At 46.3% G+C, this 16,677-nt stretch overlaps 6 protein-coding genes across 6 annotated transcripts; 1 reads left to right on the top strand and 5 right to left on the bottom strand.

Annotated features, from left to right (window-relative positions):
• Positions 1–92: 92 nt before the first annotated feature.
• Positions 93–1,538, bottom strand: N7455_001328 (acyl-CoA dehydrogenase family protein; the record flags this gene model as incomplete). The annotated part of the gene is made up of 4 exons (XM_040951289.2): positions 93–571; positions 625–942; positions 995–1,304; positions 1,365–1,538. The coding sequence occupies 4 exons, from the start codon at positions 1,536–1,538 to the stop codon at positions 93–95; spliced, it is 1,281 nt and encodes a 426-aa protein (XP_040817728.1).
• A 789-nt stretch (positions 1,539–2,327) lies between these two features.
• N7455_001327 (transcriptional regulator family TF) lies at positions 2,328–5,970 on the bottom strand (the record flags this gene model as incomplete). The annotated part of the gene is made up of 8 exons (XM_065603976.1): positions 2,328–2,689; positions 2,745–3,343; positions 3,397–3,472; positions 3,672–3,984; positions 4,040–4,953; positions 5,008–5,336; positions 5,581–5,651; positions 5,701–5,970. Coding segments are annotated over 8 exons (2,934 nt in total), but the record flags the coding sequence as incomplete, so codon positions are not given.
• An 842-nt stretch (positions 5,971–6,812) lies between these two features.
• N7455_001326 (uncharacterized protein) lies at positions 6,813–8,664 on the bottom strand (the record flags this gene model as incomplete). Its single annotated transcript, XM_040950990.2, has 2 exons — positions 6,813–8,178; positions 8,237–8,664. 2 exons carry the CDS (start codon positions 8,662–8,664, stop codon positions 6,813–6,815), a joined length of 1,794 nt encoding a protein of 597 aa, XP_040818249.2.
• Positions 8,665–9,116: 452 nt separating this feature from the next.
• Positions 9,117–11,066, bottom strand: N7455_001325 (uncharacterized protein; the record flags this gene model as incomplete). The annotated part of the gene is made up of 5 exons (XM_040951474.2): positions 9,117–9,460; positions 9,523–10,232; positions 10,287–10,326; positions 10,381–10,659; positions 10,715–11,066. 5 exons carry the CDS (start codon positions 11,064–11,066, stop codon positions 9,117–9,119), a joined length of 1,725 nt encoding a protein of 574 aa, XP_040817783.2.
• A 321-nt stretch (positions 11,067–11,387) lies between these two features.
• Positions 11,388–13,317, top strand: N7455_001324 (acyl-CoA carboxylase subunit beta; the record flags this gene model as incomplete). Its single annotated transcript, XM_040951023.2, has 7 exons — positions 11,388–11,571; positions 11,621–11,815; positions 11,867–11,937; positions 11,992–12,302; positions 12,354–12,604; positions 12,659–12,752; positions 12,801–13,317. The coding sequence occupies 7 exons, from the start codon at positions 11,388–11,390 to the stop codon at positions 13,315–13,317; spliced, it is 1,623 nt and encodes a 540-aa protein (XP_040818420.2).
• Positions 13,318–15,143: 1,826 nt separating this feature from the next.
• On the bottom strand, positions 15,144–16,210 carry N7455_001323 (uncharacterized protein; the record flags this gene model as incomplete). Its single annotated transcript, XM_040951872.1, has 3 exons — positions 15,144–15,757; positions 15,836–16,079; positions 16,145–16,210. The coding sequence occupies 3 exons, from the start codon at positions 16,208–16,210 to the stop codon at positions 15,144–15,146; spliced, it is 924 nt and encodes a 307-aa protein (XP_040818068.1).
• Between the last annotated feature and the right edge of the window lie 467 nt (positions 16,211–16,677).

Genomic DNA, 16,677 nt, shown 5'->3' with positions numbered 1-16,677 from the left:
TGGGTGGGACCATTTTGTAAAAAGAATCCGAGGGCCGGGTACTTCAGAGCAAAAGTGAGATTGATTCGAACTAAGACAACACAGCGAAATATCTATAATTTACTCAACTTCTTCATGCTCTTGACCTCCTGATTAAGAGCCAACTCGGAAAGGATTTCCTCACTTCCCCCACCAACAACCATCACCCGGACATCACGGCTAACCTGCTCAATCCTCGCCCCGCGGCCGTTTTTAGAATATCCAAGACCACCCATCACTTGCTGAGCCTCTCTGTTAACCTTTTCCAAAGTCTGCCCAGCCAGGATCTTGAGATTTGCAAATAGTCCTCCCATAGAAGCATCCACGCCCTGCTTCTTGGCTGTTTCAGAGATATAGACTAACTGTTCCATCCAGGCATATGTTGAGTCTAGACCTCGCGCCATCGCACTGAACTTCGCTCGAATCACTTGGTTTTCGATTAGCTTCTTTCCGAATGTCTCGCGCTTGACGGCATGCTGGTATGCGTCCTCGGCACAAATTCGCGCCATGCGGAGAGATGTGCATGCGAGCCAGAGTCGCTCATGGTTGAAGTCTATCAAAAGTTAGGGACAATTAGACTAGATTGAACAGACAGGCGAAACCTACTGTTCATAATGACGGGGAAGCCCTTGTTCTCCACACCGAGCAGATTAGCCACAGGCACCTCTACCTGGTCGAACTCGATATATGTCGATCCACTTGCATGGACGCCGGAGTTTTCAATCTTTTTGCAAGTTACCCCCGGGGCCTTCAGCGGGATGATCAGAGCGGAGATGCCCTGGGTTCCTTCGCCTCCTGTTCTCACGGCAGCAGTGCAATAATCTGCGAATATACCGTTGGTGATCCATTTCTTTGCTCCATTGACAATATAGACATCTCCATTCCTCTCTGCCGTCGTAGTGATTCCAGCGACGTCCGATCCAGCTGTTCTTTCAATTAGTCGATATGCTTCCATTGGTTTGTTCAGAAATCATACCGTCCGGCTCGGTCACGCCCAAACAGAATCTGATGTTCCCATTCAGCATATCAGGCAGGAACCTCCTCTTTTGTTCATCGTTGCCAAAGTTGATCACTGGCGGCCCTCCAATGGAGTTACCGCATCCCAATGCCCAAATAATCCCCAGGTATCCGCAGCGAGCTAATTCGTCGATGACGACAATATCGTGAAAGCCATCCCAATCTCCCGGATTAATGTCACCGGGGAGTCGCTGGCCGTTCAGGTAGTTGGCCGCAAGTGGGAATGAGCTAACAGCAGTGTATCCGAGCTCTGCATGACGCTTGTGAACCTATTATCCAGAAAGTCTTTAGCGGATATCAATCTCCTTCATATATGGTTATGTACATACCTCCTGTGGTACAATGCCCTCCTTTTCCCATTCCTCACAAAATGGCGCAATGTAGGTGTCGACATACTTGCGAACCTCCTTTTGAAGTCGACGATGCGAATCAGTGTAGTACGGACTGAAACTGCGGTTTAGCCAGAGAGGATCGGCAAATGGTGTAGTGGAAAAAGAAGCCATTGTCTTCGGAACAACAAATAATCGCACTTCACGGCAGATGGATCAAGCGAAATTGTAATTTAATGTTGGGGGTGACTTCGATGTCGTGTTGTATACTCTGTTTGGATCGGGTGCGAGCAACGTTACGGAATGATGTCTCACTCACTCTGGTTCGAATTTTGAAGCAATGAGTGAAAGATATTAATGTGTTCTAGTAATAAGAATGATGACAAAGTATACAAGGATGGATTTCCCCATGGTTCGACCGGACCGTGCTCCACAATGCCGGACCGAAGTATAGGACCGAGCACCCCCGCAAAGATCCCGTAAAATATCTGACCAGCAATACTGTTGCGAGACAAAGCCCGTATGTTGAATTGAGCTAGTGACTGATGATGATATAGAGAGAGAGGATAATGACTTTGAATTTGCGGCTGATTCCCCAAGTAACGCTACCCAGAACATCGTGATAAGCAAAACAGCATAGAATCTACTATCCTTCGGGGATCTTCTTCGCCATATCCAATCCCTAAACTTGCGGTGCTCCTGCGGATGATCCCCGACTAGACATGAAGCTCGGGGTACGGACAATCCCAGTCACGCTATGCACACAAATTACGCCATTTACGCTGGAGGGGCCTAATGGAAGTTGACTAAAAAATACACCATTTACACATTACAGCAGAAGCAATCCTACGAAGAAGCATTAATTGCATCGAATAAAAAGGCTCAATGTAATAAATTATCCCACCGACTCTGGATCAATGCGGACGGATCAAAGATAATTGATCACCCCAGGCCTCTAATTCCTTATTTCAGAGATCTAAGCCGCTTTTTCCCATTTAATAGTATTGCTCTTTTGATTAGAATTTCAGTTCTGAAATGAGATATCAGCATTGTAGTATCGACGTTGGGAAGGGCGGCTGAGACATACCGTTCTTTCAACATCATCATCAACCCTTGCACCAAAAACCCCTTGATAATCTGCGGCGCTAAGCCTTTGTATAGTCGCAATAGGCCTTCATTCTTCATAATGTAGAGAAGAACCTCGGTAAATCCTGAAAAGGGTTTGCCGTTCCGACAATCTGGCGGTTTGGATTGTAACATTGTCTTAGCGACGATCAGTGGATGCGTGGTGATGGTCGCTAGGACTTTTGATAAAGCACCAAGTACTAATGAAGCAGCCTTGTTAGCACACTGATGTGGAAATATATTGAAGAGACTTACAAAACGCATCGGCAGATCCAAGTCCCTTCGTCTTCTTCAGTGCAAGCAGGCATCCCCTCAACCATTGGTAAACTCCATATGTAATCATAGGATTGACGACAAGGATTAAGTTGACCTTAAAGCCTCTCCAAAGCCCCGTCCAGCCATCTTCGCTTTGGATAATTTCTATCATTGTTTCCCACATTGATCGTTGTTGATCAGTTGCTTTCCGGGTTTGCTGTCGTGTTGATATCACGGCGATTGGGTTTGTACATAGCTGGGCTAGTGCACCGCCGATGGCCCCTAGACCCAGCTCCTTGGCGATACCATTTGTGTCGGGAATTCCATGTTTTTGGAACGTTGATTGCTGTACCCTTCGAGCTGCTGTTGACCAGTAGAAATAAGCAAAATTCATCGACGCCGTGCCGAGAATTGAACTTCCCAAGCCACTGTATAGGCCAAGGATGCCTTCTTCGCAAAGTATATGGCGAATTGAATCTATAAAGTTATCACAATGAGCGGAATCTGTAGGGATTTTTGATGTGTCGGTTTGCTTTTCTCGATCGTTGGCATCTTCGTGCTTCTGTCGTTGGACTTGAACTTGTAACCGTGTCTTAACACTAGAATAAACTTAGAATCATTCAGAAAAATATATTATTGATCCATAACGTACATGTCAAGAGGGTATACAATAACACTGGCCAGAATGGCCGCCGTCGTGCCCGAGACGACACCCTCCCAGGGGGATGCTTGATGTTGTTGAGCCATGAGAATATTCCGTGTTTAATTTCCGTGCTCTTCGCTGTGAAGATCTACTTTTTATCCATTCATTTCGGGGATATGGATGAAAGGTGCTTTCGGACCGAGCGGACCGAATCTGTGACGGTCGCGAATGTCCGTCCGAATATTCATTTTCATTTTAGATCATGTTATTCGTTCCCGGGGTACAGTTTAAAAATTGTTCGACTTCCTCAAGTCGCATTGAGGGCGTTATGCCCCCAAGAATATTCCCATTGGGGCTGTCATATCCCGGTTGTCCCAGAATTCCAGCCCCAAGAACCCACGATGTAGGAGATGGTATGTTCGCTGTGGATTTGGGTGATAGTTGCTTTTTGCTGGGGTCAGCGCCCATTATGGCATAATCGATCATCGACCACATGATCTCTTCGGATCCAAAATCTAACTCGTCCATCAAGCAACTTGGGTCCAGGAGGATTGCGAAGGCATGGGAAATAGAATGAAATTCGCGTAGCGAAATAGCCTAAATGGAAGACGTGTTAGTAGTAGACATTTTTCCTGATAAGAGGCAAACTTACTATATTGCCTGCGTGGCCCCAAAGCTTTGCTAATCTCTCCAAGGAGTCTAGGCTCTGCTGCAAGTAGTGCAAATTGTTCGACTCCCGGCCCTTGCTTTGATTGAAATGTGTCGCCAGAGAGTGAATACCCCCAGCTACAGCTATGCAATATGCATAAAACGAGGATTCAACGAGGCATCCATGGTCAGTAGCCTGTTGTAGGAGATCCATAAGCTGTTTCGCATGGTCGCACCCATCTTGAAGGGCGCGGGAGGAGAAACTAGCTGGAGCCTTGGCCCCGAAAGGCCTAAGCCATCGTCTCACGAGGAACGGATGATTCAACAGGCAGTGACACAGGTGGAAGATAGTGTGCGCAAATATAATATGGCCGATCTCTTGTCGGTCGACCGTTCCATCTGCCTGAACGCTTCCGTGGAGGACATCAGAGAGTTGCCAGTTTGAACTCTTGGAATATGATTCCAAGAGTAACAAAGAGGAATTGATTGCAGAAAACTCAGACTTTGGATCCCATGGTGGGACCTCGTCCATCTTCCTGCTTTGGTGAACGTATCTTGTGCATCGGCCAAAAATCGATGCCATCAAGACAACGAGTGCAAATGGACTGGGACTTTCGGCAAGCTTCGAGTTCCAGTTCAACAATTGACCGATGGTATTGGTCTTCCTCCATTCCCCGTGTCGGAAAGTGTGCTCATCGCACGGAAGTTGAACCTCGCAATCTTCATCTAGAAGGACAAGAGGCCGGTATCGACCACAGGAGATTAGTTTATCAAGTAGGTAGATTGACCAGAAGGCCCGTCGATGCTCTTCTTGTTCGGAATAAGACAGCCATTGGTCAGGTTCTGACATCAAGTGCAAGTCTTGAGATATCCGGGCTGCGAGGCCAATTTTTAGCCAACCCGACCGGGCGCGACCGGCTAAAATGTCCGCAAGGTTAGCAGGAAGTAAAGTGAAGTATACATGCATCTTACCTGTATAGTCAACCACTGCAAGCAAGTTCACTGTCTGTACCACATGGACATTCAAATTATCTTCCATTGTCAAATGGTCTTCCAGAACTGACAGCCATGACTCTCTGGCGTATTTTTGCGACGCTTCGCGCGTCTGATTCGCGTAGAATTCGTGATTCGAAAATCGTACAGCAGATGAAAGCACTGCTAATATCAAACACCTTGGCAAGGAATTGCTTTCTAACTTCTGGCGAAAGGATATCTCCTGGAAATAGGAGTAGGGTTGGTTGTGGACGCGTAAAAAATACGTGTCAATTACTGAGCGTAGGACCTGACGTGGAGGGAGGGATCTATTCATGCGTTTAGTATAGGGAACCAAATTTATCCACGGGTATCAAGCCAGAAGACGCACGAATTATCTTGAAAGGTAGGGCGTGGGGACGCCAATCGCTGTGAGAAAGTGGTAGCGTCTGGTGGTACATGGACATGGTCTTGCGTGAGCGAAAAATGAGACGGAATATTCCTGACAATGCCGAGAATCAGTAATCAAGAAATCGGTAATCCTCGCCAAGATCTATGGTATGGATATCGTACTCCTGGGTTCTCTGCCCGCTGAGTGCCGCGAGCCGTGATTCGATCGTGCTGATTCTTTGTAAAAGTTCGACCTGCAACTAAATCAATATGTGCCATAGCGCCAGAAATTCCTCAACCAACATTATTCAAATTACTCTCGATTGACGTCAGCGATATGGCCGGGTTAGTCGCGGGAGGATTCTCTGCCAGGGTGGCCGAGTATGGTTCGTAGACACAGGCCAGGTGATTACGACGACAGTGGGAGCAGATAGGACGGTCTCCCGTGCATTTCGTCTTCTTGCGCCTGAAGGATTTGAGATGAGCATTAGCAAAAGACTGATGAAGATGAAACGAATGTGCCATACCTGCAATTGGCGCAGGCTTGTCGTATCCGCTTGATACTCCCTGAATCTATCATGTCCATAGCGTTGTGTGAGGAGAAATTGGCTGAAGAATCATTGAGCTCGAGTGCGGGGAAGGTGGAGCACAGCGGATCTCTCCCGAGGTCCTGGTCCCCGGATTATCATTTCTCACCGCCGGCTTTTGAGTAGAAACCTTTTGAATCATGTAGCTCTTGGCTCTAATTTCACGTCACTTTTACTAGGTAATTGAGCTACTTTTATATGGAACTAGGACTTAACATATAAATCACTATATGGACTAAATAAATGGTCAAAGTATTAGGAATTAGAGTAGTAAATATCAATTATATATATTCAGCTTTTAAATATATACAAAGAAATCAAGTAACAGATAAGTTGTTTTATCGAGATTGAATTAGATCTTTCATGTAACTTATATTGAGATTTGGTGGGATATCAGTGCATGCGCAAATGCCTAATAGTACTGCTGGGAAACTCCACTGGCGCACTGGCGGCTATTGACTTGCCGTACCCCAGACGGATGGAACTATATTTTCTCGCTGTATTACCCTGATTGGGTAGATTTGCACTGGGCCTGTCGGAATGCCCTTTAAGCCATAGTTCTGAGCTTGCTATAGCATAATACTTTATATTCCTGCGAAAGGCAGCGTGGTCCATTTAATTCTCGTAAACCATTAGATCAACGTTGAAAGATATTACATCGAATTTCGAAATGTCACACTAACCCCCTGTGTACATATGTGAATGCTATCTTGATCATTGATGGCGTATTACTTTAATAGTCGCCCATCTTTGTCCAGATTCCTTGTTTCCTTAAGTTGATCAAATTTATTTATTAACTGAAAGCACAAACAACCTCCAGGTTCTCTTTCACAGTTTTGCTTTCCGTCTTCGAACATAGATATCCCAGTCTACCTTCCTCTTCGCCTGAAATTCCTTAACACCATATGCTCCATCTGCATCAGACTGCATCATCTCCTCAAACAGATCTTTGATCCCAACGGCTTGTGCATCATCCCCTCCATGCGCCCAGGCAAGTCTAATCAATTCCTTCGACATCCGTGAAGCATTAGGCGAAGCAGCCTTAAGTCGAATCAAAAGCTGATCAACTTTAATTCGCAGATCATTCTGATCAGACGCAATGTCAGAAATAACCCCCAACCCCTTCAACTCACCAGGCGTCACAGCTCTCGCTGAAAGCATCACTTCCCGTGCAAACGCAAACCCCAATTCCCGAATAACATATCTCGATATTGTGGCTGCACAGAGTCCCAGTTTCACCTCGCTCAGCGTAACATTCGCCCCTCGCGTAAAGATCCGGATATCACACGAAAAAGCTAACCCGACACCACCGCCAAACGCAGGCCCATTCACCGCTGCAATGGTAACTTTTGGACAGTGGTCAATTGCTTCGAATAGTCGCTTTAAACTCGTGAATTGTGTTTCGCTGCTCGATCCACCTTCCCCCACGGCTGTGCGTTCCTTGCTGAGATCCATTCCCGTGCAGAAGAATTTTCCATTGGCTGTTATGATGATTCGGGAGGTTAGGGGGTCGGAACTGGCGGTTGAGATTACTGATGTTAAATCCGAGATCATGGTCGTTGTCAGGGTGTTTCCGTTCTTAGGTCTGTTCAGGACGATCTTCAAGTTCACGCCTGATCGGTAGATCTGTAGACCTTCCGTTTCGCTGGAAATATCCCATATGAGGTGAGGGGCTCTGTGCTCGGGTTTTGTGCCTGGGCCTGCAAACTGGGATTTGGTTGCCAATGCTGTTCCGGCTCGACTTGAATTGCTCTTTGAAAGTTGTCTCGATATCCACGCACCCGTCTCGACTAGCTTCGGGAGATTGATGCCTGTTGAAATGCCTGCGTTGTGGAACATGTAGACCAGGTCCTCGGAGGCGACATTTCCCTTTGCCCCTGGCGCAAATGGGCATCCACCTAGACCCGCAACACTGCTGTCAAATACTCGGATTCCGCAGTTGAAGGCTTCCCAGACGTTTGCGACGGCTTGTCCGTAGGTGTCGTGGAAGTGGCCTGCTAGCTTCTCTGGTGGGATGCCGTTGGCGGTCAGGTAGTTGATGAGCTCGCGCACGTTTGAGGGAGATCCAGTACCTAGTGTATCCCCAAGGCTGACCTCATAGCAGCCGGCATCTAGTAGGGACTTTACACTGTGGCGGACTGCTGGTAATGGAGTTGGGCCGTCGTACGGATCTGTGAAAATGCAAGAGACATAGCTGTCAAGGTTAGTTGCCACTAAACTTCGAATAAACCAGAAGGGACGAGATAACTTACCCTCTAACAGCGATTTGAGAACGAATAGCCAGAGATGCCACTTGGGTAGCCCGTTCGATTCCCTGTGCAACAGTGCAGTTGATATTGGCTTTGCTAAACCCTTCTGTGGCGCTGATGAACACAGCAATCTCTCGAACTCCATGCTCTATGACAATCTCAAGTCCCTTAGCATTGGGAACTAAAACAGGAAGTCGAAGTTGCGAGCTACTCAAGAGTGTCTTGATATCCGGGTTGCGAAGGACTTCACGACAATCCGCCAGTTGAGGGATGGCTCTCGGTGAGACGACCGACGTCAATTCAATAGATTGTAGACCGGCTTTCTGAAGCCGTTGGATCAAATCCAACTTAATCGAGGTAGGTATTGTGTCTCGGATGTTTTGAAGCCCATCCCGCGGACCTACTTCGACAATTCGAACTGCCGGACCCATTGTCGAATTTTGATATTGAATTTAGATTGTTGAGATTCGATATTCTGTATTGGGCAGTGTAATAATTACGGTATATCACCAAAACCCTCATCCAATTTTGCTTCGGTCCGCTCCAAAAACCCTAAATGCGGGGGATTTCAGTATCCGGATCTCGGACCGAGAAGTGGATGGCTCGGACGGATGTCGTAAATCGGGGGAAAGACATTGTTTTCAAAATTAGATCAAGGGAGATGGAAAATACAACATTGAATTTGAAGAAATAAAAACTCTTTTCAACGTTTGTGCCTTGTCGGTCCTCACAACGATATCATTAAACATTAAATGGATACGGTTTTAGATGATCTTTTTTCCTCGTCTCTTCTGTTATTTGAAATCTAGCTTTATTGGGTTATACGGGTATAGAGAGCTCCGTACTCAAAGCTTGTAATCTAAATGTATTGCTTTGTACTAGACTAAATCTTTGCTTTGACAATGTCCACGCCCACCAACCGATTGCCAATGTCCCGCATCAAGTGTTTTTGATGCTTACCACTGCCAGTCTTAGGAAAGTCCTTCCCAACCCCCTTTTCTCCAAGCCAAAAGACATGGTTGGGGGCTTTGTGTCGGCCGAGCTTCTCTTCAACAAACTGCCGGAGCTCTTGACTGCTGGGCTTCTGAGACTGTCCCGATGTTTTCAGGAAGCAGCCAACAACCTCGCCGTATCTCTCATCTTTGATCCCGATTACGCTGGCTTCAGAAACTGATGAGTGGGACATCAAGCGTTCTTCAATCTCTCTTGGGAAAATGTTCTCTCCACCTGTTGGTAGTACGTATCAGTAAGAGCGGATTTGGACATTTGCACCAGAGAATTGAGCGTACCTCGGATAATAACATCTTTGATCCGACCAGTGATATGAGCATACCCATCTGAATCAATCATGGCTTCATCTCCAGTATGCATCCATAAGACATCATTTTCGTCTCTTCGCATCACCTCGTTGGTCTTCTCTTCATTTCTCCAGTATCCCTTTTGCAGCACAAATCCACTCGTGCACAGCTCTCCCCGCTGCCCTCGACCCAACGTATTGCCCTTGTCATCAATGACCTTTGCAGCTGTATGCGGAATGACTCGACCAACCGTTGTTGTACGTTTCTCATCACTGTCGTCCAGTGAAGTAATAAAGCTTACAGGACTGGTCTCTGTCATTCCGTATGCGATCAGCATTTTATCGACACCCATGGTCTGTCGCAGCTGGTTCATGAGATTTTGCGATACAGTTGAGCCAGATGCGAGTCCTGTTCGTAGCCGACGGGGCCTCTGTCCTGTCTTGGCCATGACTTCTAACTCAGCCACATACATGGTTGGAACGCCGAGAAGGACTGTGGCATCTTCGTCGATGATGGCGTCGACGACCTTTGTCACTTCAAAATAGTCGGATGGAAAGACGATTGAACTGCCGCGGAAGAACGATGAAAGGAATCCCAAGACCAGCCCAAAGCAATGGAACATGGGTGGTGGGCAGCAAATCACATCTTCTGGAGTCAGTTGCATTGCGCCTCCGACGAATTGGGCATTGTTGATGAGATTTCTATAAGTTTTGTTCATTAATTGCATGTTTGAAATACAGATTCAACGAACTTACGTGTGTGTAAGCATTGCGGCTTTGGGAGAGCCCGTTGTCCCTGCAGAATATGTGAGTATTCACAGTGGGATCTACAGTTTGGTTTGCCACTTACCAGAAGTAAATTGCAAATTAACCACATCTTCGCGAGCAACCTTTCTCTCGGCGCACTCGAGTGTAGCGGTGTTCATAAATACAGGAAGACCGTTCGAAGTAAACGTGTCATAGGGTTGAGTCTGAACGCCTGCAGTGTGGAATTCTCCAAATCCAAGTGAGACAATTAGGCGCAACTCGGGTAGCGCTGGATTGGGGTATTTTGTTCCTCGAAGTATCCCTATATGACCTGTCAGGTCCCTAGAGCCGATGCTGGTAGCATGGAAGACAAGCTTGCAAGCTGATACTATGTCAATTGTTTTATTCCAAAAAGAAGACTCTCATAGCAGACTTACAACTTGTCCGAACGGCACGTTCAAGCTCTGCGGGTGTATATGTATTGTTCAACACAACAACAGGACATCCGATTCGAGCACCACCAAGAAAAACCTCAATATATTGGTAGCAGTTGCCTGCCATAATACCCACAGAGTCGCCATGGCGCAGCCCCATTGCAAGCATCGCTTTGGCTAGGGTTTTACTCCGTTCCGCCAGTTGGCGATACGAGAGCCGGACGGACTGCCATGGGAAGACAACGGCAGGACGATCACCAAAATGGACTGCCTGGTCATCAATGAGAGCTCCCATAGTCTTGAGACATAGCTGGGGCTCCTTGGGGCCATAGACAAATGCGAGGTTGGGATCCATTTGGGGTATTCTAAGCATCAACGGAATAGTATATACTTGTGAAGGGTTGGGAAAAGGCTCTGATTATAGTATGTCAAAGGCGGCTTCCAATTAAAAAGTCATTATTATTTGATTATACAATTCCAAATGATATTCGATCTCATTCCCCCACACTATCAGCACCTGGTCCGCACCGCTTCCGGGCTTCGGTCCGGCCGGCCGCCACTCAACTCAACCTTAGAAACTCGGCCTAAACTTTCTTGATGCGGGATATTCTGCTGGATTTAATTTTTACAAACACATATTGTATCCATATCTGATCCCAAGAGCACCCTTTTCACAATGGCGACCGAATCGTGGTTTCCCGTGGTAAACACAAATATCAATATTCGGGGTCAGCAGTTTCAAGCAAACAAAGAAAGTTGGAAGCCTGTACTTGACAGATTCGAGGAAAATCTAAAGCAAGTTGTCGCTGAAGGAAATGATGTTTCTCTGCGAAGACACATGAGCCGGGGTCAGCTGCTACGTGAGTTTGCCAACCGTCTATGCAAGAAACGCGGTTAACGTGAAGTTAGCAAGGGACCGTGTCGCACTATTGCTAGACCAAGACTCGCCATTCTTGGAGCTTGGAGCATTTACCGGGTTTGACAATGAGGATTCTACCCCATGTGGCAATCTGATTTCCGGGATTGGAAATATTTGTGGACGCGTATGTCTTCTTATGTCTCATATTCCGACTCAAAGTGGAGGAGCTTGGAATGAGATGACAGGTATGAAGAAACACAACAAACATTCTCATGCAATCGCTGATCCAGTAATAGTGCTGAAAGTCAACCGCATGATGGAGATTGCATTTGAGAATGACCTTCCACTGGTCTCGTTAGTTCAATCGGTAAGTAATGCACTAAACTCGCCCTTCAAAATGTATATTTCTCACTGAAAAAAGGCCGGTGTTTTTCTGCCTCAACAATTCAAAGTTTTCCACAAAGGAGGCCAACTATTCCGCGATCTTGCGCTCCGAACTCGACATGGAAAGCCCTCGTGTGCGATTGTTTTCGGATCCTCGACAGCCGGAGGAGCGTATCATCCAGCATTGTCAGACTACACAATATTTGTCGAGAATCAAGCTCAAGCATTTCTCGGTGGGCCACCGCTTGTAAAGATGGCCACTGGTGAAGTCATTGGGGCAGAAGATCTGGGTGGTGCCAAAGTTCACGCAATGACAACTGGTCTTGCAGACCAAATTGCGTCTGATGAGTACGATGAATCTGGTCTTTTCCGAAGTTTTATACTGATTCCCGGATATAGATTCGATGCTATTCACAAATCGCGAGAGTGGGTAGCTTCACTTCAGGCCCGCGCCCCCTCAGTGCCTGGGTTGATTCAACCCCTGGCACCGAGATACCCCATTGAAGATGTGGTATCAATTGTAAACCCGGATATTCGAAAGCCGTTTGACATGAACGAGGTCTTGTTGCGTATCGTTGATGACTCCCGTCTCTCGGTCTTCAAACCCAAATACGGCCCGAATATGATCACTGCGTCGGCTCATGTTATGGGTAAGATAATCCTATCGAAGTTGATCAACCGTTCGCTAATTTTACTTTCTTTAGGTTTCCCTGTTGGTATCATTGCGAACCAGCTCTCCGTCATAAATCCCAATGAGGCGGCGAAAGCTACGCAGTTCATTCGCACATGCAATCAACAGTAAGTCTTGGACAGGAAGCTCAAATATGCAAATACTGACAAGATCAGACATACCCCCATAATTTTCCTTCACAATGTCACTGGCTTTATGGTCGGAGCTAAGGCTGAGCATGCTGGAATCATAAAAATGGGTGCACAGCTCGTTTCTGCGGTCAGTTGCTCTACCGTGCCTCATATTTCTATCATTTTGGGAGCTTCATATGGAGCTGGTAACTACGCAATGTGTGGGCGCGCCTATAGCCCCAGGTTCTTGTTTTCATGGCCTACTGGCCGTTGCAGCGTGATGGGCCCAGATCAGCTGGCTGGTGTTATGGAAAATGTGCAGATAGCCAGCGCCAAATCCAAGGGTCAGACGCTTTCACCAGGAAAGCTCAAGGAGCAGGTGACTACTTTCAGGGACAGGGTTCAAAAAGATGCAGACTGCTATTCTACTAGCTCGATGTTGATTGACGATGGAATCATCGATCCGAGAGACACGCGCGATGTTTTGGGAATGTGTTTGGAGGTGGTATCGCAGGAAGGAGTAAATGGGACACCGACTCATAATTTGTTGGCACGAATTTGAATTTACATAGAGAATGAGCAATATTCTTCCGGCGTTTACGTATCACAACTCTCGGTGGAGTTATGGCCTCCGTGATCTCACTAAGATCTTATAGACTATTCCCCACGTAGACGCGCAAATCATTTTCGAGAGAGAAGTTCTTAACTAAACATAGTTTCTAGGATCTTCTACTTCTTGAAGGCTGATAGATATCTAGTAGCAACCGAGAAAATCCCATTTTGTTTCTTAACTGCTAATATATACCAATTTGAAGATTCTTTTAAGAGAGTCATATAAGCTGCAAAACACCGAAGCAGTGTAAATACAGCTACCTAGGTAATATAATGCATAGGGGAAAAAAGTAGAAGACAAGCGATGATTATCTGGCCCGAACTATCATATCAATCAGCGCTAGCAACATCCATCCTTTTCGACCGCAGAGGTTCGACAGAAGCACGAAACGTTCACTGGAATGTCTGCAGATACTAAGGCAATGTCGCGTGTAGGTTCAATAAAAGCCGCTTCGCTAGTCTTTCCAAGACGAGTGAGACATTTCACTTAGTTTGCCTTGGCGGGCGCGTAACCCTTGCCATGCTGGACTTCATGTAATGTATATAGTCCGTGTGATGAGCAGCATTTAATAGGGCGTCCACGATAATCCATCCCCTTCTTTCCTCCCTTATACAAATGCAAGAAATGGTAAAGGACCAGGGTGAGAGATACATGCCAAAAATAATCTCGCACTTCTGCGAGACAGTTAGAAAAGCTTCCACCTTGCCTTGGTCTATCCAAATCGACAAATTTATAAATGGCTGTGGCTATTTTTATTTCTCGCGATCTCAGAACGCCGAATGGGTGACGCTGTTTCTGCTGGGCAGCCCAACATTGAAGCTCCAAGTAAACACTAGTTATAATATTGGTGAAAGTGTTAGTTTCTTGAGGAGACTGATGACTGTTTCGATAGTTTCGTTGGATGGATACTCTGGTCGGAATTTTCTACATCAAGATAAGATGTGTGTAGGTTAATAAATCCAACCAAAAGTAATGGGACTGAGATATATTTTTGCTAACTATACCCACTTCATTTCGGACATTCTCGAAGTGGGTAGCACTATTTGATACCTCGGGGCGAGACGAAGCCTAGCTGTTGTGTGTGGAAACTCATCATGTCGTATAATAATAAAAAATTGCAACCAATAAAAGCAAAAAGACATCCTCCAATGTAGATCCTACTTTGGAGTAGAAAAAAGAGATGACCGACGCAGGGATCGAACCTGCAATCTCTTGATTCGTAGTCAAGCGCCTTGCCATTGGGCCAGCCGGCCGTATGGTTATGATAGTTTTAGGCCAAATGTGCACTATAGGGCAAGGGCAAAGTGGGACCAATCCTAAATGCGGGCTGGCACCCACTTGGGTCGATTTATTTGATTTCAGTAGTCGTAAGTGGAGTATTTGGCCAATATATATCATTTGATATAGCAATTGAACTTAAATAACGTTTAAATTGCTCCTTTTACCTCACTTTTGAGAAACTGCATCAGCACGTGAGATCACGTTAGGTAAGTAGGTTAGTCAAGCCGTGATTGGTGCCTCAGGCTCTTAGGCACTAATTTATTGGAAAGGGGAAGACATAGTAACATACCACTCTGCGATTGCGTTCATCTGCCGCCTGGATATATTTCATGTATGTCTATGTATGTGCTATTCAATAATGGATACACTCGACGGGTAACCCAGCAAGCATTGGAACGACTCGTTGAGGAAGGTCTACTTAAGAACACGAGAAGGACTAACTGCACACTCTTCTAGAACTAGGAGAATAGACCTTGATATGATCAAGCAAATATCTAGTCAAGCGGCACATACTCGCCGCCTCCATACCAGAGGCGACCTCTCCGAATAACTAGACCCTCTTGCCCAACAATCCATTCACCACCCTCCCTGATGGCACCCTCTTTGGGCCAATACTCATTTTCCAACTTTTGGTTAATCTCATCAATTTTATCAATCAACAGCTTGACACGCGAATGATCGACAGTCTCCGTGCCATCTGATCCCTTGACCACAAACCCGTCCTGGGAGATGAACCTTGCGATAGTGAGATGTGCCGAGGGAACAATATAACGCGAAGCAACAGGGACCTTGGTTTGTCGGACCATGTCAAAGACATCTCGGCGAAGATGATGGTATGTGTAGTGCTCGTTATCGCTACTAGATTCCGCTTCTAGGCACTCACCAGCAGCCGGAACAAAGCTGAGCGCCAGTGCAGCGGAATCAAAGCTTACCATAGGCTTGATAAGACGTATAGGGCGGCTGCGTGGGTATGCTGCAATATCCGCAGATGTGACATCTTTGGATGACAAGAGGGTCTGGACAAGTCCTTCAATTTGCTCTTCCGTCAGAGAATGAGCGGCCTCCAAGACAGTTATGTGAAGGTTTTCAGGAGGCATGAGCCAGAGTGCTATAGCCACCCATGTTAGCGAAATAAATGGCCAAAGGGGAAATAACGAGTCAGGGAATTGTATGTTGGTGAACTTACAAGGAGAAATGCTCTTCAGTTCATTTTGAACGAAGCATATCAGGTCGCGAACTTGAGGCGAAGGTCTAGCCCAAATGACAAGACAGTTTCGAGGATCGACGAATCCGTCTTCCTTTCCAGGGCCATCAAGTCGCTTCAGAATCTCGTCAAGAGACCAGCCAGGAAAGTTGTCGGCTAGGATCTTTGCACTTTGTTGGCTATTACGAGCCACTCGGTGGTTCTCATATCGAGATTGTAGTATTGCCTATTATTAGACCAAAAAAAGGGTTAAGCATCTGATATTATCTCACAATTCTTCCATCCACTCACCGAATCGTTGTTTGCCTCCGCAATTAAGGTCTGGAAAGGGTTGTCATCTGACAATAGGACTGACATCATGAGGAACACCTTGAGATCTGGTCAAGTTTGCTAAAAGGTCGATTGAGAACAGGGGTGGGAAGTGAGTCAACTACAACCTTGGCAGTTGGCAGGCTAAAAATACACCTATTATTTAAGGACGAAAGCTGAAACAGGCTAAAATAGCCGACAAAAGGAAGATCCCGCTAGTTTGTTACAAACATAGAGCATCCAGCCTGAGATAACAGGACATGAAGTGGTAGCATTAGGTAGCAAGTTTGAAATGCTAGCATATATATAGTGAAGCCTTGAACATCTCACTGCAAAAATGGAGATCGTTGAGGGTTGTGTCTTAGGCCGATAGGACCTGAGCTCCCCCGAACTACTCCATAAATCAAGCCCGAGCAGAGCGGCAGAGCCTTGGCGGTCCGTAGATATCGCCCATCTAGGTGAAAGCGTGCAAGGCTCTTATGGTTGTAAAAGAATATATCCTCACTTAGGCCATA

The sequence above is a fragment of the Penicillium solitum genome, assembly GCF_028829755.1.
Source record: "Penicillium solitum strain IBT 25940 chromosome Unknown utg000001l_segment0_segment0, whole genome shotgun sequence".
In the NCBI taxonomy this organism is placed as follows: domain Eukaryota; kingdom Fungi; phylum Ascomycota; class Eurotiomycetes; order Eurotiales; family Aspergillaceae; genus Penicillium; species Penicillium solitum.
The sequence above is the reverse complement of the archived record's forward strand: the minus strand, read 5'-3'. Positions and strand labels throughout refer to the sequence as shown.